Source organism: Aspergillus thermomutatus (genome assembly GCF_002237265.1).
Source record: "Aspergillus thermomutatus strain HMR AF 39 chromosome Unknown NODE_4, whole genome shotgun sequence".
Classification (NCBI taxonomy): Eukaryota; Fungi; Ascomycota; class Eurotiomycetes; order Eurotiales; family Aspergillaceae; genus Aspergillus; species Aspergillus thermomutatus.
Window position 1 is genome coordinate 37,286 of NW_020798052.1, and position 24,110 is coordinate 61,395.

The window sequence follows — 24,110 nt, forward strand, 5'->3', positions numbered from 1 at the left end:
AATATGGACTTACTTGACTGTCAGGCGAAAGGTACCGTACGTCAGCGGGGACAACCAGACAACCAGACAACCTGGAGAGTAGGTACACTGTGCCTGGCGGAGTACCAAAGTATCCCATCAATCGATCAACTTAGATAATTTCTGTGATCAGTCGTCAGTCTCTCGACCCGGCCTGCCTTTTCCTTGTTTCTACTCCGTACGGCATTCTTCAATGCAACCTCGACATGAACCATGTTCGTATTCCCGGGAGTAAACACCAAATAACACCAAAAACCGAGATGCTTGGTGTAGCAAAACCCGACCCAGACCCGACTAAATGCTTGTCCTCGTATAAAAGGTACTCAAACCCGATCCCTGTAGTCTTAGAAACTAGAAACGTACCCGACTGGATACCTTAGGCATTGACTGGCAACTGGCAAGTCCAGCCATACCAGAAGGAGAAGGATAGCACAGACCCTCAGATTTGCTGAGGGCGATCCCTTCCCAAGGTCCCAACGCGGTTGGCAAATCTTTCTGTGCTGATTGGTTGTGAGGGGTGGATGTGGGGCGCCAACATATCTCGATGCGGTTAGGCGGGACATCAAGTATCTGGATGTTGCTGGATTCGGCGCTCGGGGACCGATTCGTACATTTAGTTTAGTTCGTCGATGGTCTAGGATGGGCCATTTCTAGGTAGTACTCGCACTCGCTGTTAAGAGATAGAAAGATATTGGAGGACTTGATATTAATGCAGGGCTTACTGTATTTCGCGATGATCAAGGCCATGGAGTATCTACAGAGTACGGAGGTCTACATACTCCGAGACCAGACAGAGTAAGGTAGTACTAGCATCTTTTATGTCCCGCTTATGTCTCGAATCCCGGCTGTCTGGCGCGGAGCGGGAGTCTACTGACTACTCACAAAGTAGTCTAGATCCGTACTTGGTGTAACTCTTCGGGTTGAATTGTTGATAACATCGTCATCATCATCGTGATCGTTTATATTATCGGGATCCTGGTTGGTTGGATCAGACTCAGGCAGGCTCACTACAGAGTGCCTAAGCCGAAATGGCTGAGATAAATGGATGTGCTGGATCTCTGTGGGGAATGGAATGGGATTATGGATGGCCATTGGCATTATTATTAGCCACCGACGCCAGGAATCTTCAGGAACCCGGTGGTAGATAGATTGCACGCTGCGACTGCGAGTTCTCGGCATTTGGGACTAGAACCTGACTTTGGATTCTGTAGAGGTCAAGAGAAACAGCTTCCGCCATGTGATGCGGGCTGGTCGTTGACTTGGCATTGAGATTGAGATCCATCAGTAGCTGGAGTGCTATGGACTGTATGAAGTACTCCGTATAGCCTCGTTGATAGTTGATTGAAGATAGAACACTCATTGTCAAAGGACGGATGTCTGGGGCGGAAAGGGAAATCTGGTGGGAAGAAACGTCATGGGCCCAACAACAAGCGGCGGGCAGAAGTTGGGGATTCCTCTTTGGGGAGTGGATATCTTTTCGGTGGGTTTTTTTCCTCGCGGCCTTTTTTTTCCCGCGATGGATATTGGAGCAGAGCAACTTACCTAGGTGACTTTGGCTTCAAGTATCTCACTGGACTACTGGTCGACTGGAAGACTGGGCTAACCAAAGCACAAGTCTAAGTAAACCACGGTCTCGGTGTCTAGCCTCCTTGGAGGTAAATTGGATCAAGTCCTTCATCTAAACTCTCCTCCTCTTCTTTTCTTCTGCTCTTCTTCTGCTCACCTTCTCTCTTATCCTTACTATTCTTTCCAATCATCACTCTAGCATTCCGGGCGGGTTTTTCTGGTGGTTGTGGTAAGTCCTCTCCCAGTCCATGTCCATGTCCAAGTATCTCCGTTTGCGACAGATGATCCCCATTATTATTTCCGCTTCCTTCGAATCGCTCTCCGTCTCACTATTATTATTCCTCCCACTCCCCTGCTAGCTCGCTCCGAATACTTTTGCTGACAGTCTCTTCTTCTACCACGAGCAGCCTGTGGACTATTCTCTATCCCGTCCTCGTACATTTCTCCTTATTACTTACGACCTAATCCTTGTACGCCACCTCCAGGCTTTTCTCTGATAGGATCACAATTTCGGGGCATTGTGGTTCTATCTGATCCTTCCCCTCCTCTTCTCTTGTACTACTACGACATATACGATCCTCTTCCTACTTCGCGCCATCTTCGTGTCTTCGCACTTTCTTTCGCCTCGAAAAGCCATAGCCATTGATTGCATGGGAAGCGTATAATCTATAATAAACTGCAAGCATCATGGGCGTCCCCAACGGAAGTTCGAGCAACGGCCACGTTAGCTCTCGTGCGGCCAAACACAATCTCCCCTCACATTTCATCGGTGGAAATCACCTGGACGCAGCACCTCCGAGCAGTGTAAAGGATTTCGTTGCTAATCATGAGGGTCACTCCGTCATTAGTTCGGTGAGTGGCAGCCCCCGAATCTGGAAGAGACAGACTTACATGCAACTCAAAACACTGTGCTGACTGGCCGATTTGTTGAATAGGTGCTCATTGCCAACAACGGTATCGCTGCCGTCAAGGAGATTCGGTCTGTTCGGAAATGGGCTTACGAGACATTCGGCAACGAACGAGCCATTCAATTCACGGTCATGGCCACACCGGAAGATTTGCGGGCAAATGCCGATTACATTCGCATGGCCGATCAATACGTCGAGGTACGCAGTCGCCAGTCTGGCCAAAGGGGTCGCCAAATGGCTAATTTCTCGTTTACTAGGTACCCGGAGGTACAAATAACAACAACTATGCGAACGTCGAGCTGATTGTCGATGTGGCCGAGCGAATGGATGTCCATGCCGTCTGGGCTGGTTGGGGTCACGCCTCCGAGAACCCCAGACTTCCCGAGGCCCTGGCTGCTTCCCCCAAGAAGATCATCTTCATCGGTCCTCCGGCCTCCGCGATGCGTTCCCTGGGCGATAAGATCTCTTCCACAATCGTTGCGCAGCATGCCGGTGTGCCTTGCATTCCGTGGTCCGGAACTGGAGTTGACGATGTGACAATCGATGACAATGGTATTGTCACCGTTCCCGACGAGGTCTACAACCGGGGTTGCACGTTCTCCCCTGAAGAAGGTTTGCAAAAGGCCAAAGAAATCGGTTTCCCCGTGATGGTCAAGGCCTCGGAAGGTGGTGGTGGTAAGGGTATCCGTAAGGTCGAGCGGGAGGAGGATTTCGTCAGCCTTTACAACGCTGCCGCGAACGAAATCCCCGGTTCCCCTATCTTCATCATGAAGCTGGCTGGCAACGCCAGGCATCTAGAAGTTCAGCTGCTGGCTGATCAGTACGGAAACAACATCTCCCTGTTCGGCAGAGATTGCTCCGTTCAGCGTCGTCACCAGAAGATTATCGAGGAGGCCCCCGTCACCATCGCAAAGCCCGTCACGTTCCAGGCCATGGAGCGTGCTGCTGTCAGCCTTGGAAGGCTGGTCGGTTACGTCTCCGCCGGTACCGTTGAGTACCTGTACTCGCACGCCGATGACAAGTTCTATTTCCTCGAATTGAACCCTCGTCTTCAGGTCGAGCACCCTACCACCGAGATGGTCTCCGGTGTCAACCTGCCCGCCGCCCAGCTGCAGATCGCCATGGGTATCCCCCTGCATCGCATTCGTGACATCCGTCTGCTCTACGGTGTCGACCCCAACACCGCCTCCGAGATCGACTTCGACTTCTCCAGCGAAGAGAGCTTCAAGACCCAGCGCCGCCCCCAGCCCAAGGGACACACGACCGCCTGCCGTATCACTTCGGAAGATCCCGGCGAAGGCTTCAAGCCCTCCAGCGGTACCATGCACGAACTGAACTTCCGCAGTTCGTCCAACGTCTGGGGTTACTTCTCCGTCGGTACCGCCGGTGGTATCCACAGCTTCTCCGACAGTCAGTTCGGTCACATTTTCGCCTATGGTGAGAACCGTTCGGCGTCGCGGAAACACATGGTGGTCGCTCTGAAGGAGTTGAGCATCCGTGGTGACTTCCGCACGACAGTCGAGTACCTGATCAAGCTGCTGGAGACTCCTGCTTTCGAAGAGAACACCATCACCACCGGATGGCTGGACCAGCTCATCTCGAACAAGCTGACCGCAGAGCGTCCGGATCCCATCGTGGCTGTTCTGTGCGGTGCGGTGACCAAGGCTCATCTGGCCAGCGAAGGTGGTGTCGAGGAGTATCGTAAGGGCCTCGAAAAGGGTCAGGTGCCCTCCAAGGATGTCCTCAAGACCGTTTTCCCCGTGGACTTCATCTACGAGGGCCAGCGTTACAAGTTCACCGCGACCAGAGCCGGCTTGGACAGCTATCACCTGTTCATCAACGGATCCAAGTGCTCGGTCGGTGTCCGTGCTCTGGCTGATGGTGGCTTGCTTGTTCTCCTGAACGGTCGCAGTCACAACGTCTACTGGAAGGAGGAAGCTGCTGCAACTCGCCTGAGCGTCGACGGAAAGACCTGCTTGCTGGAGCAGGAGAACGATCCTACTCAGCTGCGCTCTCCGTCCCCCGGAAAGCTTGTCAAGTTCACTGTCGAAAACGGCGAGCACGTCAAGGCTGGTCAGCCATTCGCCGAGGTCGAGGTCATGAAGATGTACATGCCCTTGATTGCGCAGGAAGACGGTATTGTCCAGCTCATCAAGCAGCCTGGTGCCACCCTCGAAGCCGGTGACATCCTTGGTATTCTCGCTCTGGATGACCCGTCTCGTGTCAAGCACGCTCAGCCATTCACCGGACAGCTGCCCGACCTTGGCCCCCCGCAGGTGGTCGGTAACAAGCCTCCTCAGAGATTCTCCCTCCTCCACAGCATTCTCGACAACATCCTCATGGGTTACGACAACCAAGTCATCATGAATGCCACTCTGAAGGAGCTGGTTGAGGTTCTCCGGGACCCTGAGCTCCCCTACGGCGAGTGGAATGCTCAGTCTTCTGCTCTTCATTCTCGCATGCCCCAGAAGCTGGACGCTCAGCTTCAGAGCATCGTCGAACGGGCTCGCGCCAGGAAGGCCGAGTTCCCCGCCAAGCAGCTGCAGAAGACTATCTCCCGCTTCATTGAGGAGAACGTCAACCCAGCCGACGCCGAGATCCTCAAGACCACCCTCCTGCCTCTTCTGCAGGTCATCAACAAGTACATGGATGGCCTGAAGGCCCACGAGTTCAACGTCTTCATTGGACTGCTCGAGCAGTACTACAAGGTCGAGAGCCTCTTCTCTGGACGCAATATCCGTGACGAAGATGCCATCCTGAAGCTCAGAGAAGAGCACAAGGACGACATTGGCAGCGTCGTCCAGACTGTTCTGTCTCACAGCCGTATTGGCGCGAAGAACAACCTGATCTTGGCCATCCTGGCCATGTACCGCCCCAACCAGCCTGGTGTTGGCAATGTCGGAAAGTACTTCAAGCCCATCCTGAAGAAGCTCACCGAACTCGAGTCGCGGCCCGCCGCCAAGGTCACTCTCAAGGCCCGTGAGGTCCTCATCCAGTGCGCACTTCCCTCTCTGGAGGAGCGTCAGTCTCAGATGGAACTCATCCTGCGCTCCTCCGTTGTGGAATCGCGATACGGAGAGAGCGGCTGGGACCACCGGGAGCCCGAATTCTCCGTCCTCAAGGAGGTGGTGGACTCCAAATACACCGTCTTCGATGTCCTTCCCCGATTCTTCGTTCACCAGGATCCATGGGTCACCCTGGCTGCTCTCGAGGTCTACATTCGCCGCGCCTACAGGGCCTACACACTGAAGGGTATTCAGTACTACCCTAACGGAGAAGTTCCCCTGGTCTCCTGGGACTTCACACTAGGCAAGCTTGGACAGCCGGAGTTCGGTTCCGTCAACTCCACCCAGATGTCTACCCCCGGCACACCTACTACGGAGTCCAGCCCCTTCAGAAGACTCAACTCCATCAGTGATATGTCATACCTTGTCAATGACAGCAGCAATGAGCCCCTCAGAAAGGGTGTGATTGTCCCCGTTCAGTACCTGGAGGACGCCGAGGAGCAGCTGCCTAAGGCCTTGGAGGCATTCCCTCGTGCCGGCTCGAAGAAGAAACCTGGTGAGAACGGACTCATTGCGGACTTGGAGGGCAAGCGTCGCCCAGCCCCTCGCATTGAGACCGACAATGAATTGACCGGTGTCTGCAACGTGGCCGTCCGCGACCTCGAAGATCTTGACGACAACCAGATCGTTGCTCAGATCAGCAATATTCTTGCCGGCCTCAAGGAGGAGTTGCTCGCTCGCCGCGTCCGCCGCGTGACCTTCATCTGTGGCAAGAACGGCAGCTACCCTAGCTACTTCACCTTCCGTGGGCCTACCTACGTGGAAGATGAAAGCATCCGTCACAGCGAACCTGCCCTCGCCTTCCAGCTTGAACTCGGACGTTTGTCCAAGTTCAAGATCAAGCCCGTCTTCACCGAGAACCGGAACATCCACGTCTACGAGGCCATCGGCAAGGGCCCCGAGAACGACAAGGCCGTCGACAAGCGTTACTTCGTCCGTGCTGTGGTGCGCCCGGGCCGTCTCCGTGATGATATTCCCACCGCTGAGTACCTGATCTCCGAGGCCGACCGTCTCATGAATGACATCCTCGATGCCCTGGAGATCATCGGCAACAACAACTCTGATCTTAACCACATCTTCATCAACTTCTCGCCGGTGTTCAACCTGCAGCCCCAGGATGTGGAAGAGGCCTTGGCAGGTTTCCTTGAGCGATTCGGTCGCCGTCTCTGGCGTCTTCGTGTGACCGGTGCCGAGATCCGTATCCTGTGCACCGATCCTGCCACTGGCATGCCTTATCCTCTGCGTGTGATCATCACCAACACCTACGGCTTCATCATCCAGGTTGAGCTGTACATTGAGAAGAAGTCTGAGAAGGGTGAATGGCTCCTCCACAGCATCGGTGGTACCAACAAGCTCGGCTCGATGCACCTGCGTCCCGTCTCCACACCCTACCCGACCAAGGAGTGGCTCCAGCCCAAGCGTTACAAGGCTCACCTCATGGGCACACAGTACGTCTACGATTTCCCCGAGTTGTTCCGTCAAGCCTTCCAGAACAGCTGGGCCAAGGCTGCTGCCAAGATCCCCTCCCTGGCCAGCAAGCGGCCCGCGGTTGGCGAGTGCATTGAGTACAGCGAGCTTGTTCTCGATGATGCCGACAACCTGATCGAAATCTCGAGAGGCCCTGGTACCAACACCCACGGTATGGTTGGGTGGATCGTTACTGCTCGCACCCCGGAGTATCCCGAAGGCAGACGGTTCATCATCGTTGCCAACGACATCACCTTCCAGATCGGTTCCTTCGGTCCCCAGGAAGACAAGTTCTTCCACAAGTGTACCGAGTTAGCCAGGAAGCTCGGAATCCCTCGGATCTACCTCTCTGCCAACTCCGGTGCCCGTATCGGAATGGCCGATGAGCTGATCCCCTACTTCTCCGTGGCCTGGAACGATCCCCAGAAGCCCGAGGCCGGATTCAAGTATCTCTACCTGACTCCCGAGGTTAAGCAGAAATTCGATGCCAGCAAGAAGAAGGAAGTCATCACTGAGCTCATTCACGATGAGGGCGAAGAGCGCCACAAGATCACCACTATCATTGGTGCCAAGGATGGCCTGGGTGTCGAATGTCTGAAGGGCTCTGGTCTCATCGCTGGAGCCACCTCGCGCGCTTACGAGGATATCTTCACCATCACTCTGGTCACCTGCCGCTCCGTTGGTATCGGTGCCTACCTTGTCCGTCTGGGTCAGAGAGCCATCCAAGTGGAAGGCCAGCCGATCATTCTGACTGGTGCACCGGCCATCAACAAGCTGTTGGGTCGTGAGGTTTACACGTCCAACCTGCAGCTCGGTGGTACTCAAATCATGTACAAGAACGGTGTCTCTCACATGACTGCCACCGATGACTTTGAGGGTGTCCAGAAGATTGTCGAGTGGATGTCCTTCGTTCCCGACAAGAAGGGTGCACCCATTCCCATCCGGCCCTGGTCCGATGACTGGGACCGCGATGTCGCCTACCACCCTCCTGCTAAGCAGGCCTACGATGTTCGCTGGCTCATCGCTGGTAAGGAAGATGAGGAAGGCTTCCTCCCTGGCCTGTTCGATGCTGGATCTTTTGAAGAGGCTCTTGGTGGATGGGCTCGTACCGTTGTGGTTGGTCGTGCTCGCCTCGGTGGCATCCCCATGGGTGTCATTGCTGTCGAGACCCGTTCTGTCGAGAACGTCACCCCTGCCGACCCCGCCAACCCTGACTCCATGGAGCTGATCAGCCAGGAAGCCGGTGGTGTGTGGTACCCCAACTCGGCCTTCAAGACCGCTCAGGCCCTGCGTGACTTCAACAATGGTGAGCAGCTGCCCGTCATGATCCTGGCCAACTGGAGAGGTTTCTCCGGTGGACAGCGTGACATGTACAACGAGGTTCTCAAGTACGGTTCCTACATTGTCGATGCGCTGGTCAAGTACGAGCAGCCCATATTTGTTTACATCCCACCCTTCGGTGAACTTCGTGGTGGTTCATGGGTAAGTCATTGATATTCTTGTGTTTTATGTCATGTCTTCAAATACTAACTACTTCTTTAGGTCGTTATCGATCCCACCATCAACCCTGACCAGATGGAGATGTACGCTGATGAGGAGGCTCGTGGTGGTGTCCTCGAACCCGAAGGCATCGTCAACATCAAGTACCGCCGTGAGAAGCAGCTCGACACCATGGCTCGTCTCGACGCCACCTACAACGAGCTCCGTCGCTCTCTCGAGGACCCATCCCTCACCAAGGAGCAGCTGTCGGAGATCAAGGCCAAGATGGCCGCTCGCGAAGAGCAGCTCCTTCCTGTCTACCTGCAGATCGCTCTGCAGTTCGCTGACCTTCACGACCGCGCCGGCCGCATGGTGGCCAAGAACACCATCCGCAAGGCCCTGACCTGGAAGAACGCCAGACGTTTCTTCTACTGGCGTCTCCGCCGCCGTTTGAGCGAGGAGCTCATCGTCAAGCGCATGGCCTCCGTCGCTCCGGCCCCCGTCTCCGGCGACGCCGCCGGCGCCATCCCCGCCACCGGAGCCGCCGACGCCCAAGCCCCGTCCACCGAGAGCCCTCGCGCCAACCACCTGCGCACTCTGCACTCGTGGACCGGCTTCCTGGACGAGGAACTCGAGCACGACGACCGCAAGGTAGCCATGTGGTACGAGGAGAACAGGAAGGCCATCCAGACCAAGATCGAGGCCCTCAAGACCGACTCCGTCGCCAACGAAATCGCCCAGCTGCTCATCAGCAACAAGGAGGGTGGTCTCAAGGGTGTGCAGCAGGTTCTTAGCATGCTGCCCGTAGAGGAGAAGGAGGCTGTGCTCAGGTACCTGGCCTCGTCTTAAAAGAAAAAATCGCCCGCCCCATTCAATTTTTTTTTTTTTTCTTAACTGCATCATATTTCCCATTTCCTTGTCACATAACATACATTGAAGATGGTTTATACAAGGCGGGTTGCTTAGGGTCTTGTTAGTGTTTATTTGTACCTTGCGGGTTTATCTGCTTCCTGTCTTGCATGGGTTTTGGAGGTTGCATCACTGAATCACTATGCATGCGTTATGTTGTTATGCCTGATGTTATCTATCTATATTTTTTATCAATGCAATGGATCTTCGACTTCAAAGATACTATTTTCTGTAGATATATAAACTCTCGTAAATAAGATATAAGATGGAAACGTACGTCTACAGTAGGACAATGCGCAGTGCGAGGTTACTATGAGTTTTGTATTCCAGTTGACAAACTAAGTTTTGTCTCATGATCATCCAAGATGCTAGGGAGCTGTATCTCCATGCACTCGTTCATAGTCGTTGACAACATGAGGCAGAGGTAGGGTATATATGCTAATAGATCGAAAAGATATGCCTCATAAACCACGACATTCATGACCAAGAGCGAGGAAAAAAATAAAAATAGGGGTATAATGACTGATGAAGGGGAAAACAAAATATGAGTAGGTGATAAGAGACGAGGACGAAAGTGCTAGCGCTTTACGCAAGCTGTCTTTCTAGATTGCGAGGCGGGGTGAGGATGGGCGGCATCCCTCGATAAGGAGTGGACGACACCTCTCGTATACCGCGGCTGGTGTTAACCGTGCCCATCCCGGGCTCATCCAGGCCCAGGCTTAACCGGCCAATGTCCACCGGGACCTGCTGCGGAAGGGGGAGAGGTGCCCGGTAACGTGGGTTCTGAGGTTCAGCTGTTGGGCCGTGAGACATGGCGAAGGCGAGGGACTCGTCCCGACGACCGGGGAGAGTGACCGCGCTAGCTTTCAGGGTGCGCGCAATGTCCTCCAGTAACACTTCCATTGGAGCGATGTAGGCTGTGTGGCTTTTCTCCGACCAGGCCAGGACATGGCCGCAGACACGACCCGTCGACTTGTCGAAAACCCAGGCTCCCGAGTCTCCGGGGACTAGACTCAGGATGGTTGTTAGCTCCGGTGTATTCGATCGTATGGCCCTGGGGCGGGGGATCTCACAACTTACCTCCAAAGTTTCCATCCACACAGAAACTAGTGGAGAAAGTTTGTCGTCCGTGCAGTTTGACGATGGTCATCGCCCGGGAAATCTGTCCACTCTGCAGACCACTTGTCCGACCGCAACAATGAACCTTCAAACCGCCGAGCTCCTCCATCCGTGCTACGTCGTTGAGAAATATGGGTTCCCCTGTTTGTGAAGGCGGTTCTCCAGGGCCCCATCTCGGAAGACCTCGGGACATTGATGGCAGCGTCTTGTCAAACACAATGTTGCGCGCGTCTAACCGGTCGTCATTGATCTTGATCAACGCCCAGTCAATTTCGTGCTTGATGCCTTTTCGAGTCCAGCGGCGGACGCCCGATGATGCATGGACGAACCCGAGAGAATGAGACGCCAAGTGCTCATCATCACGATCTTCGGGCGACGGGAAGAAATCCTCATGGACGTCATCGATTGCCGGTTGAGTCACGAATAGCGGCGGCTCATCACCGGGCTCGACTCCGGCCGTGTCGCCGATTGAAGCCGTGTCTTCATCCTCATAGGGGTCATCAACATCAAAGCCTTCTTCGTCCGAAGAATAACTGTCAGAGAGCCAATGGTCGTCGTAAGTTCCTTCCAAGCTCCGGGAGAGGGAGACGTCATCGCCATCCTCGTCTTCCGAGATCTCAAATTCCAGGTCAACCTCAGACGGATCCTCGTCACACCAGGTGTACATGAATTCATTGTTCGAGGGGTTGGATTCTCGTGGCCAATTCCCAGCTGAGCGAAATGGCCCACCAACATTCCGATCCGGCACCTCCTCTTCTCCCTCATCATCACTTGGTGCCTCAAGCATGTGATGGACTGTCATACCATAAGGCATACCGTCGACCAAGATGGCACCTCCGTAGGACACAGGAGGTAGATGCTCCTCATTTTGAAAGGCACCAATGGAAGCGCCACAAAGCGGTCGTTGCTGATAGCAGGGATTGAGATCTCGCTCGGGAAAAGCAGGAGCACCCGCCGTCTGCGGTCTAGACTTTGCCGGCCTGCGCCTTTTCTTTCGGGGAACTTTGGAGCGTTGGATATCCCCACGAAGCACGATGATGTCCCAATCCTCCCTGTCGTCGAGCACAAAGTACTTCTTCAAGGCGGCCCTCACCTTCTTTGCGCTCGCACAGGTAACACAGATGGTCGTCTTGGCGGTTTCTGGCGTATCGCCAGTCATCATCAGAGTGACACCGCAGGATTCGGATGAGTCTTTCAGAACCTTCTGAAGAAGTTTTCTCAATCGTGGAAGCATCTGGAAGTTCCATTCGCTGAGGTGGTCTTGCGGAATCTCGACGTTGGTAAGCTTTTTAAACGTCCTCTTCTTCACATTCTTCTCCTCCGAGCCCATCTTCTCCCTCAGAACTCGCATCTCTTGCACGGGAGGAGCAGGATACGAACCATCGGGACGTATCAGTCGCTGAGGTTCAGGCTCATAATTCTGAGGACTCTTGTGCACACGCTCCGTTTCAGTTCGAGGAACGAGCGCAAGTGGGAGGCAATCATCCAACTCCTCAGCGGCTGGTGCGGAGAAAATGTCAATTCTGCAGCAAGACCAAACAATCTTGCACATTGTGTAAAGGAAGTTCATGGAGAAAGAGAAGATGCTATCTGGCGCAGAAAGATCCAAAACAGGGTAATGATACGTCTGAGGAATTCTCAAGTTGAAATCTTCGAATGGCTGCGTTGATAAATGGAAGTTAGGGGCGTCCAGGCACAGTTGGACAACGTGAAGAAATGCACTGCCGCACTTCGGGCCCAGCTTCTGAAGATAAACATTTTCGATCCTCTGCTTGAACATCGAATTGGTGTATTTCATCTTCCAAAGTCGGCTGATCGGCGTCCACAGGCCAATTTCCATCAACACGAGGCCTAAGGAATAGAGATCATATGCCCAGGCCGCATCATCCTCAAGGGACCTCTTATCGTCGGGATGACGATACATGCTCGAAGACAGAGGCTCAGGTGATGTCGCACTGCCAGAGAACTGAGCAAAGGATGTCAAATAGGGCCGTCGAAGGTCCTCAGTAAGGCCCACTTCGTCGTTGTTCGAGCTAGTCGCACCAGGGAAGATGAGCACGTTACTGCTGTTGATGTTTCCATGCACGAGATTCTGGCTTCGAAGGTGCAGCGCAGCCATCAAAAGGTCATAAGCCAGCCGAAGACGAGTTTCAAGGTTGGGAACCCGTTGATCATCACCGGTTTGAAAGAGAGAGACTAGAGGCTTCGGCTTCAGGCCGCTCAGGAGATCGGATGGATTGTGGAGGAAGGGGAAATAGTCGATTGGCATTTGAAAGATGAAGGCATATCGCGAATTAGGCATGTCAATGTAGAAGCCAAGGAACCTCATCAAACCCAGGTGGGATACTCTTGCGTTCTGGACGAGCTGATCAAGGGTCTGTTGCACATGTTCGAGTCGCTTCTTTTCCGGCAAAGTGATGTCGCGTTGAGTTTCCAGCATCATTGGGATATATTCAACCAGAATAGATACAGTAGACTCCTTGGCGCCTGCCAAAAGCGGAGAAGCCGATGCCTTGATACGTCCAATGGCCCGAGAATTGGTGGATGCAGCTACCATCTCATAGGGTGGTGGGCTGTTGTCGTGAGACGCACCGGAGAGCTGCAAAGCAGAGCGATCAATGAGGTAGCTCTGTGATGAAAGAGAAGACTTGTGTGACTGCTTCTCGAAAGCGCTGACAACGGGCGACGCATAGTCGAAAGGATCCTGATGCACTTTGGGGCTGTGATAGGCATCCTTAGTATCAAGCGGAGAGCCATGATATGACTTGGAGTCAGGATAGACTGAGTAGACAGACTCATCTCCTGTTCTGAGCGCATGTCGTTGGCGGCCGCGCACGGCCGACTGCCCGCTTGAGGTCATGTTTCGGCGCGAGCGCGACAAATCATAGAGAGTGTCGATGCAAGCAGTCAAGTCGGCAAGGAGAATCTTGGAGCGGGCGATGTCTTCGTCAGTCCAGTGCGTCTTGACCGGCAGGGCAGGAAGGCTGTCTTTCGATGTTGAGTCCTTCCGAGCGCCTTTGGAAGAAGGTAGAACAGCTGAGCCCCCATGTTGGATGCGTTCCGCTTCATTGAGTAACTCCTGGATGGAAGACATAACACTTTCCACGACATCGCTGAACCCAGCCTGGGTGAGCGATTCGTCGATATCATTTGGCTGAGCGGCGCTAGCGTCGCTCCAGTCTAGACCCCAAGCAAGAAGCCGATCCCGCTGCGTCCTAAAGCTCCGATGCAGAGCCACGAGCTCTGGATCATCGACAGCCTTCGAAGCAGTCGCTACACTCTCACATGAGGTCTTGGTATCTGTGTACAATTTGGTGAGGCGTCGCTGGAGGTATGAACCTCCATGACGGAGAACGGACATCTTGGCGTGCAGAGTCCGGGGGGAGGTTGAATGATTAGGGGAACGCGCACAATACGTAGTAGTAATCAAGAGGCGAGGCGGTCTTGGTTACGATCTGGCCTCGCAGAGGACTTGACACTTCAGCATTGAGGGCGCATGATTCTGATGGGTAAAGAAGTGATGCAGGATGGTCTGACAAAGGGTTTCTGCAGCAATTTGGCGTTAGACGTCCATGATTTCGCAGAGAGAGAGAGAGCGATGGCAGGAATAAGAATAGATCTGGAGGTGGGCAGGAATCCTGTTGCCTAACCAATAGGGAGTGGCGAGTGAGAGCAAAGCCTCGATCGCCAAGCCACACCTCTTGGCGCGTCACGTGGCAGGCAGCCGCGATATCAGGCCCACAGTCACCAAGTCAACAACATTACACAATCCGGCAAATGCAGACTACATAAGCTTTTCTGTACCGTATGGACACAGCATGGCCAGCGACTTTCATTTCTCTCAGTCACACCGCTGCTACAGAGTGCAGATGGAAGCCATGAGACCCCATCGGACTGCATCCTTGAGATTCGAATGTTGTACAAACTTAGCATGTGAGCTGCCTAGTACGGGAACGTCGGAGACAATTGCGTTTACTTGGCAGAGAATGGGGACCAGGCAGCCGTCTTCTAATGTCAATGATAAGACGAATAATCAAAAGAACATTCTATTGATGCAGTTGAGATGTGGAAATATACACAGGAGAAAATAGAGGGAAAGAGTGAAAAAGAGTCTAATGGTGCAGTGAACGAACCAGTGCAGGGTCACCCGGTAATCACTCGTCGAGAAACACCGACATCCTTTGCACGTTTCTCCCTGAAATTGTGTAGGCGCTCCCCTATCAGGTAGACATCATCCCGGATGTTGACTCTCCAGATATCCACCTGTCGGCGGACCATGTAAACAAGCCATGCCACGAAGCTAAGAAGCAAAGTGGCAGGGAATGCATAGCGATAGACCTTTGCTTGAAGACCCGGGGCGGCATGGAAGACAGTCGAGTTCAGTGCGAACCCGAAAGAAAGTGGGAAAGCCACCGAAAGCGCCGCCAAAAGCGTGACAGGAAGCACTATTGCTCGGGTGGCAAGACGGACATTTGGTTTCAGCCAGCCGTCCCGGAAGATACCGTGGAGTGCCGCTGCAGGTCGCGAAGTGGAGTGCCAAAGGGCAAACTTGATAGCCATTTGCACATACAGCACCCCAAGCGTCCAGTCTTGCACAAAGTGGATGACGTGCCCTTGTGTCCCACTCAGGTACGTATGCACCGGAACAATCACGTAAAGCTCCATGACTAGAGCGAACAAGGAGGGCAGAAGTACCGAGAATGCGAGCACTACGTAAGCTAGTCGCATACCGCTTAGTGCAACATTTCCAAATCCGAGCAAAGCCTGTCGTGGCGAACGAAGGTAAGGGCTAAGACGATCCTTGACTGTAGCCAAGCAGGTCCGGCAATGAAATGTGAGATAGGCAACACTTCCGAAAATGCAAAGGCCCAAAGAGAACGCATAGATATCATTCAGCGGTCGATCAGGGAAGTATGACAACATCATCTTTCGGCCAATGACTAGCGGAATAATTGTGGTGCCTACCCCGGTAGCAGCGGCAAAGACCCAGATCAGGAAGATGAACGCCGCAATTCTGGTCCTGAACGAGGGTGGGACGTAGACCTTAGTGAACATGTCGTTGGTACGACCATGTAGACCCTGGTCCGAATCCGGAGCGCCATCGACCCGCTCGTTGTTCTCGGTGACCTCCAAGAACACTGGGTTGCCCTTTGGGATACGCACTTGATCGGAAGCTGGAGCCCGTACAAATTTGCCGTCCCGGACGAAGTAAGCATTAAGCTGCTTTTCGTCGGCAATACGACGCTCAGTTTCACCGACGATGGGCTGCTCAGTGTCCCCTTTCTTTCCGGAAAGGAGATCAAACCAAGTCCGTCTCACATGATAACCTTCTTCATCGGTGTGCCTTTCACCAAAGAAAAAGCTGCTCAGTCGTAAGAAGCGCGCGCATTTATGAAACCACCAGTTGTAAAGCTTGTGTAAGCCGTCAGAGGGCTTGATAGACCGTATGGCAAGCGGCATGGCAAAGTTGTAGAACAACAAATCAGCGGGGAATTCGAGCACAGGAATTGTGGCAGACCACCGGACAGGCAGCACCCCATCAAAGGCATAATATAGGCCCCAGACAACACCACCAAGGCAGACGATGACCAGAGCACCGTATACGAGAGCACTGAAGGCTATCTTGCGCAGTTGAGTGGTGATGTTGCGTTCAAGTACATCTCGCACCGGGTGGAAAGTCGGGTCATCAGGGTCGCGGATGAAGTCTGTCAATCATAGTTAGCAAATGTACGCTCAAACAGACTTGGTTTCAAACACTTACAAAGAACACCACTCCTCATAATTTTCCGACACATCGAAACAAATAGAGCAAAATGGAACATATAACAAGTGCCTATGAACCAGTGCACAAAGAGTGATGTGAGTGGGGAAGAGGAGGTAAATTCAAGCCGGGAGGCGATCGTAGCGTTCTCAAAGAGAGGGAGCAAGGCGACGTCAAGCAGGGTACCACAATACAGCGGAAAGACAATCATTTCAATCCCAATGATCAAAATGACTTTCATCACTCCACCAGCTTGGTGAAGTACATCTGCGACGAGGCCCTCGACCCTCTGCCCACGACTCACCCCTGTGAACAGGCTAGTAATACGAAGGTAGAGAAGTCCCAAAACCGATGCTAGCACATAACCCATGACAATCGCAATAATGCGGTCTTTAGTATCCCAAACCGCCAATTCGGGATCAATGGCCAAACCGGTGGAGGTCGCCCCCGTGACAGTGGGATTGAGCCATTTCGCGCCCTTCCCTGGGAAAAAAGGGCGGTCAGCAAAGCTGTACACCTGGTGTCGAGCCTGGGCGACAAGACTGCTCAAGTCGATGCTTTGGCGATCAAAGGATAAAGCGCCTAAAAGTCCATTTGTCGTGATTTGGAGGGGCAAATCGTGTATTATGAATTTGACGAAGGTAACGATCGACTGACAAAGACCAGAGATGCGTGCTTGATGGATCCTGAGCGCCTGATGAGACAGGACAGAGAACATTGGGACGTCAGATTCGTGGAAAACAAAGAACGCGCTGACCACATTCTTCAACCGGTGACTGCTGGCATCGATAAGCGACAACGATGCGCTCGTGATGGACTTCGTTTGGGGAATCCAATCGCCTAATGGGACAAAGGCACTCAAGGGGCCAAGTAGCACTCTGCAAACAAAGCTGACCGCATACATGAGGTATCCCAGACTGCCAATAAGAGTGTCAAGTGTGACATCTGCGATAACCGATACTGCGGTTACAGGTACACCGAAGATGAGTTGAATGGGGTTTGCGAGGAGGACGAGGGCGATCTTTCCCCACAAATAAGGAAGCCAGACCCCAATAGCCACTGTAAATGAAATCAAAAGAGCGCTAAACACACCGTTCTGAAGCAAGCCAAAGATGGGACCTTGCATGCCGATGAGTTCGAGAATCCCTTCTAAATCGTCGCCTTCTTCAACAGCATCCAGATCGTTGGGATCAATTCCTGCATCCGCAGCAATTCCCAGATTTTGCTGGATATCGCCATTGGCAAGACGTCTATTGTTACGGATTGGTACAAATGGTGCTTCTAGCGCAGGATCTTCCACCACTTGCTCGTCATCTTGTGGCGGGCGCTCCTGATCCTGCTCACGTGGTATCAGATCAGCCCAAAACCATTCAAAAGCTTTGGTAGCAAAGCTCCTTGGAGGTGTGGCAGCAGGAAGGTCAACTTGTGCGTCTGGCGGTGCGGCTTCATCATTTGCATGACCCACGGTTGACAATTCTTCTGGGCTCTCAGGCTGTCGGTTGCTGGTGACCTCAATATCGTTGTTTGCGTCGTTCAGCTGTCCCTCACCAATACTTCCAGTATTAGTTTCTGACTCGGGCTCCGATTCAGGGAAATTGAAGGTGAATTCATGATGAGGTGTACTCGAGTCCGCCTCAACGATTGAATTGCGCACGTCTGCGGCATCCCAAGTCCGATACGTGGGGGCTGAGTCTGAAATTTCAGCGGGACTCGAAGGAGCTGGATGAGAAGACTCTGCGGAAGAAGAAGATCCGCCCCTATCTGCTGGGGCCTCGAGCACATCCCATTGTGTGCTGGAGCGAACTTCAGAGGATCGAGAGGTGTCATTTTGTTGAAGTCTTGTCATGGCTGTGACAACCCAACCAAGCTCCTCTTCTCGACCGTCTTCTCTGATGATTCTTAGAATCTGCTCAGGGTCACCATTGCCGCGGGACCAGAGGTCTCTGAAAGTCTCAACGCCAGTCCAACCTCCCTGGTTGACTTGAGTGGACGACCTTCTCGCCAAATGACCGGCATTCGCTTCATCATCACTATCATTACCATTTTCTGAAAATGGTGCGGGACCAGGGCTTTCCACAGGCTCGGCGGCTGGCAAATCAGCGCTTTCACCGCCTGGAAGGGAAGGCCTGCGAGTTGGGACATGAGCCCGGCGAAAATAAATCCCGCGTAAACCATCACCATGGTCGGAGCCATCCTCTTCAATATGCTCTCCCTCGTCCCCTAACACATCTGCACGATGCACATGAGCCAGTGGTTCAGGCCGCGGACGGTCGTCATTTCGATTTGGAGGGTTATTCGCTATTAACTGCACTGCGGCTTCGCGTTCACCATCAGCAATATTGGCCATTGGCTGCTGTTGAACAACCCATTCTCGGATCAAAAAGACCAGTATGAACGAAATGACGACGAGCAGGGTGATAAGCTGCCCCTCCAACGTGTCGATGACAATATTGTTGATGGTAGGCGATGGGGTCAAGGAGTTGAGAAACTTGACGTCGGAAAGCCATGAGGGGTGGCGGTGCTTATACAGTACCGTAGTCACATTCAAAGGCCGTGAATTCGATGAACCACCTGCCGATGACATGGCTGGAAAGAACAGTGCGGACATCACCTTCTTAGCAACCGTAAGCAGTAGCGGGTCACCGGAGGGGAAAGTGAACATGGATGACATTGGTGAGTAAAACGATGATGAATTAGTCGCATTCGACAAGACGGCACTCGGTGCCTGCAAATTTGAGGTAACCATTCCGGCCGTAAGGGAGGTAGTTTCGTTCCCGGCAGATTGTCGAGCTTGCAGCTGTTGAGCGGCGTCACCGCCGGACCAGTAGCCATCTGCAAGCCAGAAAAGTGCTCTCCAAATCGCTCTCATGGACCATGGAAGCCACCCAAGCCAGACAAACGCAACCAGAATGAATCGTAGCCATGTAACAACAGTGCGGAAGCTATGAATCAATAGCTGTTTCATGAACAAAGGCGTGGGGAGGTTTCGAGGCATGTTCGGATCGTATAGCTTCGTAAATCGAAAAGGCGTCTTGCAAAGCTCGCAGTGCTTCTTCTGGGAGTGCGACAGCCATTCTACCAGACAAGGCTGGTGAACAAACTTGATGCTGCCGCTACATTTGCAAGGGTAGAACAGTGGCTCCTCTACTGTTCCTTCACCGCGACAGATCCGACATGTGTCTGGTTCCTCGAAATCTCTTTCCTTCCCCTTGTTATTCGTCGCATAAGCAGAATCGTTCATCAGGTCTGGGAAAGTTGCGTGGCCCGCATATTGGCGGGGTTGCTCCCGCGCAAAATCCATGCTTTGAATAGTGTTGTGTTCAGTCGTCTATCCGACGATTCCTAGGAGGGGCTGCAATCTGTCATGATAGGAGGGATTATCGGTGAATTCGCGATTCGAGTGAATGATTGTTGAACTCCAAAAATTGACAATGTATGGAGTACCTTATCCTAAGTCAAAGAAGAAAGGAGGAACATCTAACGGTCACCTGAAATTTGAGCCAGGTTCCTGCAGGCTTTTTCCGTGGTGGTTCACTTTTGAGAGGAGTCCAAGGTCATAAGTGAGAAGCTCTCAGAGCTTACAAGCTAAGCGATACTCTGCAACTATTGTCCACTATGCCAGACTGTGGCAAGTTGTAGTTATTCAAGATGATTATGGTCGTGGATATCCAAAGCGGTCTCTATGATTACTCAGCGGAGCAATGCTCAGTCATGTGATCTTACCGTATTTTACCAGGAATCATGCAATTCTTGCGGTGTCGCAAGCCACTAGAGTGTTAAGCACGGTAATGCGATCAGCCACGCCACCGATGTCTGAGCGATGACCTCACCGACGGAGCAAGGAAAATAATTATTGATAAGCTGCAGCTCGTCAGTCGAGGCCGTTCCTGTCAACATTTGATCTTAAGTTCTTTTGACACCCTCTGATAGCTCCGCTGAGTCTAACCTCAAAATTTGGCGATTGCTGGGTCCGATTGTGCAAGAAACCCGTTGATTCTCAGTTCTCCGCCAAGATCTGGAACCTCGTCGCGCGTCTGCATCGCCCAGCGTAAATTGACAGGCGTTCAAACAAAGTCAGCCATTACCGTCTGAACGAGAAGCAGCTTGACCCTCGACTAGACCTCGGGATGCCTTCCCGGTGATCTATAGGATCACGCCAGAGATTTGCCCACAGCAGGCCAATTCAAACACGCGATCCCCCGTCAATTAGCATTTGGCAACGGAAAATCAGTGTCATACGCGACATTCGACCTGCGCATACACTACACAATGGCGACCGTGGGAAATGGACACGCCTCGGACGGCGCCGTCAAGTCGGTGGAGCTTCGCTCCCGACCGAGAAAGACAAATTCTTTCAGATGGACATTTGGCCTGGTAGTGCGGTATGCTCGCCTTAGCGATCTTCGACGATGGGTGTGACTCGGGCTAACAGGAAGTGATTCGCAGACTTTGTATATGGTATGTTCTGCTCGCACCGATTTTCGAATGTCCTTCGCATCTTTCGGAATTGAATGAGTCATCACCGCGAGTATGCAAGCCGTACCTGGTTGTGCGATCTCACGTCGAGCCATACGTTCTGCCGTACTATGATAGATACGGTGCACCTTATGTTGAAATGGCTCGTCCATACGTACAAGTCGTAAACAACCATGTCTACACCCCGGCAGCGAGAGTAGCGAGGCAGGGATATGATCAATATGGTGCTCCTGCTCTGAGCCAGGCTCGAGCCTATAGCCAGCAACAATGGGAGGCCCAGGTTATTCCTCATCTGCAGAAGGTGAAAGAAAGCGCAACAGGATTGTACAATTCCGAAGTTGCTCCATATGTCCAACGTGCAAGAGCTGTCGTTTCCCCTTACTACAACAAAATCAATGGCGCCGTCATAAGTGTGTGGGATGGTTACATTTTCCCCTTCTTTGCCCGATCGAGGCCATTTATTGGGAAGACATATACGTCTGGTCAGGATGTACTTGCGACCACCGTGCTGCCGTATGCGCAAAGCACCTGGTCATCCGTCATTTATTTTGCGAACAGTGCTCTATGGCCGAAACTCACTGGTTTATACTCGGAAAATGTCGAGCCCCAGTTAGTCAAAATTGGACAGCGACTAGCCAGTTATCGGGAAGGAAGACGACTTCGAAAGGTCATGGACGAAGCCGATAGGTAAGCTCCACCCTTCCAGGAGTTGTACAGTGTACTGACGTAAGCACCCCAGCTCTATGGATCAGCAGACGCAGTCTACTTCCACGTCGGCTGAGAAGAGCCAGGTATTTGAATCAGCCATTACAACCACTGCGACTGAGGTCCCTGTCACCCAGACCACACTATCACCGGCCGAGCAGACCGCCCAAGCTCGTGAAAAGATTGTTTCGGACCTTCAAACATGGCAGACAAAGTTTGCCACTGCCGTGGAAAAGGGTGCTGAAGATCTCGAGGAGCACGTGGAAGAGATAGTTGAAAGTTACATTAGAAGCGGTGTGAACAGTCATGGCGAGAGTCTTATAACAGCTCTAGAAACTGTTGTGCAGGACGAGATCTCGGCTGTCAAGCTCCGTATCAACGAATTGGCCGAATCTCTCCCAAGCGAGGAGGCAGCCAAGGAGGAGGAAAAGGTCCAGGATGAGCTTTTGAAGGAGATCAGACGGGCTGCCATTTCTGTCAGAGACCGCGCACATGCGGTTCGGCAATGGCGGAACTCATTCGACGAAGAGTTAATCAGGCGTACTTCAGCCGCTGTCAACTCTACGCTCGATGTTCTGGATAGTGTGCGAGACCTGGGTCTCCAGGAGATTGGTATGCGATGGGCGTGGATGGAAGGAGTTACATACAAGGATTGGGCGAAGTATCATGCCCTTAAAGCCCAATTTGAAGACTGGAAAAATGACATTTACGATGTCGGAATGCAGCATACGAAAGTCGAGGAAGCTAAGGCATTGGCCAACGACATTCTAGGCCGTGGCATGGACGTCGCAGAAGACGCTGCAAAGGAACTGGCCAGACTCAAAGACGTTGGCAAATGGAAAATTGCGGCTCGGGAAGCAAGTGACAATTTCGAAACAAGAACTGGGCACCCTCCCCCACTACCAAAACCCAGCAAGGCTGGCGAGGAGTCGGAAAGCACCCAGGCCGACAGAGCAGATAATGAGAAACATCAATCCTTGCAGAGCTCCGAGCAGACTACATCTGGCACAGTCCCGGAGCCTGAAGGCACGGCAGCTCACGGCAAAGGAGATTCTGAAAATGATCTAGGTCTGGATGATGATATCCTTTTGGCCCATGACGAAGAATCATCTGTATCGCATGATGATAGTCTGCCAAAGCACTCCAGAGCCGGTGATGTACCCTCTGCAGAAGACAGATCCAGCTCCGCATCGGTGTCAGAAGCAGAGGCACGCGGAAGTCCCGAGCCGGTCAAGATGTCCTGGGGCGTTGCTGCGGCTGAATCAGTACCGAAACAGGATGCATCCGGTCATCATGGCTTTCCCGAGCAATTGCAGGAACTTGTCAGCCAGGCTGATGACCACTTCGCGCAAGCAACAAGTGCCGCCGGTCAAGCTTGGTCCGATGGCAGTGTCGCATCCTTGGCTCACCAGGGCGCTTCTAGTATAACGTCAATGGCAGCAGAGATTACGCCACTTGCATATATCTCGTCTGTGGCCTCCTCGAAGTTGAGCGAAGGCCTTAGCCTCGCCTCGGCCCAGCTTGCCGAAATCCGAGCGACAGCAGCTCCAACAACATCTGTCGAGCAGAACCGTATCCTCCTTGACGCACAACGACGTTATTACGAGGCTGTCGGTATGGCACATGACCATTACTCTGCATTCGTGTCCTCTGCCTCTCAAGCAGTGTATGGTACCCCTACTCCGACAGGACACCTTGAACAAATGGCTAGTAAAGCATCGGAGAACTGGGAGAGTCTCGTTTCCACAGCTAGCGAACAGTTTTATGGCTCTCGATCGCACTACACGCCCCCAGCACTGAGTGATCTGATTCCTCGTTACGAGGCCATCGAACAATTAGTATCTGAGCTGATTGTCGGCAAAGAACCTTCTTTTACGGAGAAAGCTCTAAGCAGATTGCATGCAATCTACGAAACACCATACCCAGCCTCCGCGCTTTCAGTGGCCTCGAGTTACGTTATTGGCGACCATACTACCGCCTCTTCTGCTCCATTTGGGTCGATCACGAATGTTCCATCGATCGAGAACATTCTGGAAAATGCCAACGAACAGTTCCAGTCTGCGGTCAATGCTGTGAGTGTTCAGCTGTATGGTACACCCAAGGGTCCCTATGAGAAAGCCACATCTTCAGCTAGCAGCGCTATGTCAGCAGCCTCCGCCCACATCAGCGAAGCCGTTTACGGACCTGAACCAGGATATCTGGAAGCGGCTCGAGAAGCCCTCGAGCATGCATACGCGTCTGCCGAATCCGCCATCAGAAATGCAGTCTTTCAGTCAGCAAGTCCTACCGAAGCTGAACAAGGAGCTTTTGCCAGCGCCACGAGCAAGCTGGCGGTGGCTGTGGAAGGAGCACAGGGACAGCTTGCAAACTTGGCTTCCAGTGCTAGCAGCTTCGCCTCGGCCGTGGTGGAGACAGCAACATCAAAAGTGGTGGTCCTCACAAGCGGCGATGATAAGTCTGCCAAGGACGAGTTATGATCCGGAAAACTGTGGAGGTAAAAATGCCTTGCTGCCGTTGTACGAAGTACAGCGGTTAATATGTGTACTCACATTTCCTACGACATATTTCCCACTGATGATTTCATTCCCACTATCCATTCATATGCTGCTTCTCAGGGATCATGATGATTTTGACTTT

The 24,110-nt window shown here is 52.8% G+C and overlaps 4 protein-coding genes across 4 annotated transcripts; 2 read left to right on the forward strand and 2 right to left on the reverse strand.

Annotated features, from left to right (window-relative positions):
* Positions 1–2,271: 2,271 nt before the first annotated feature.
* ACC1 (acetyl-CoA carboxylase ACC1) lies at positions 2,272–9,352 on the forward strand (the record flags this gene model as incomplete). The annotated part of the gene is made up of 4 exons (XM_026758564.1): positions 2,272–2,436; positions 2,520–2,690; positions 2,750–8,506; positions 8,567–9,352. 4 exons carry the CDS (start codon positions 2,272–2,274, stop codon positions 9,350–9,352), a joined length of 6,879 nt encoding a protein of 2,292 aa, XP_026618740.1.
* A 645-nt stretch (positions 9,353–9,997) lies between these two features.
* CDV56_105547 (uncharacterized protein) lies at positions 9,998–13,892 on the reverse strand (the record flags this gene model as incomplete). Its single annotated transcript, XM_026759166.1, has 2 exons — positions 9,998–10,419; positions 10,493–13,892. 2 exons carry the CDS (start codon positions 13,890–13,892, stop codon positions 9,998–10,000), a joined length of 3,822 nt encoding a protein of 1,273 aa, XP_026618741.1.
* Positions 13,893–14,674: 782 nt separating this feature from the next.
* CDV56_105896 (E3 ubiquitin-protein ligase SSM4) lies at positions 14,675–19,593 on the reverse strand (the record flags this gene model as incomplete). The annotated part of the gene is made up of 2 exons (XM_026759515.1): positions 14,675–16,236; positions 16,293–19,593. 2 exons carry the CDS (start codon positions 19,591–19,593, stop codon positions 14,675–14,677), a joined length of 4,863 nt encoding a protein of 1,620 aa, XP_026618742.1.
* Positions 19,594–20,561: 968 nt separating this feature from the next.
* Positions 20,562–23,950, forward strand: CDV56_106281 (uncharacterized protein; the record flags this gene model as incomplete). Its single annotated transcript, XM_026759900.1, has 3 exons — positions 20,562–20,674; positions 20,739–21,455; positions 21,508–23,950. 3 exons carry the CDS (start codon positions 20,562–20,564, stop codon positions 23,948–23,950), a joined length of 3,273 nt encoding a protein of 1,090 aa, XP_026618743.1.
* Positions 23,951–24,110: the final 160 nt, after the last annotated feature.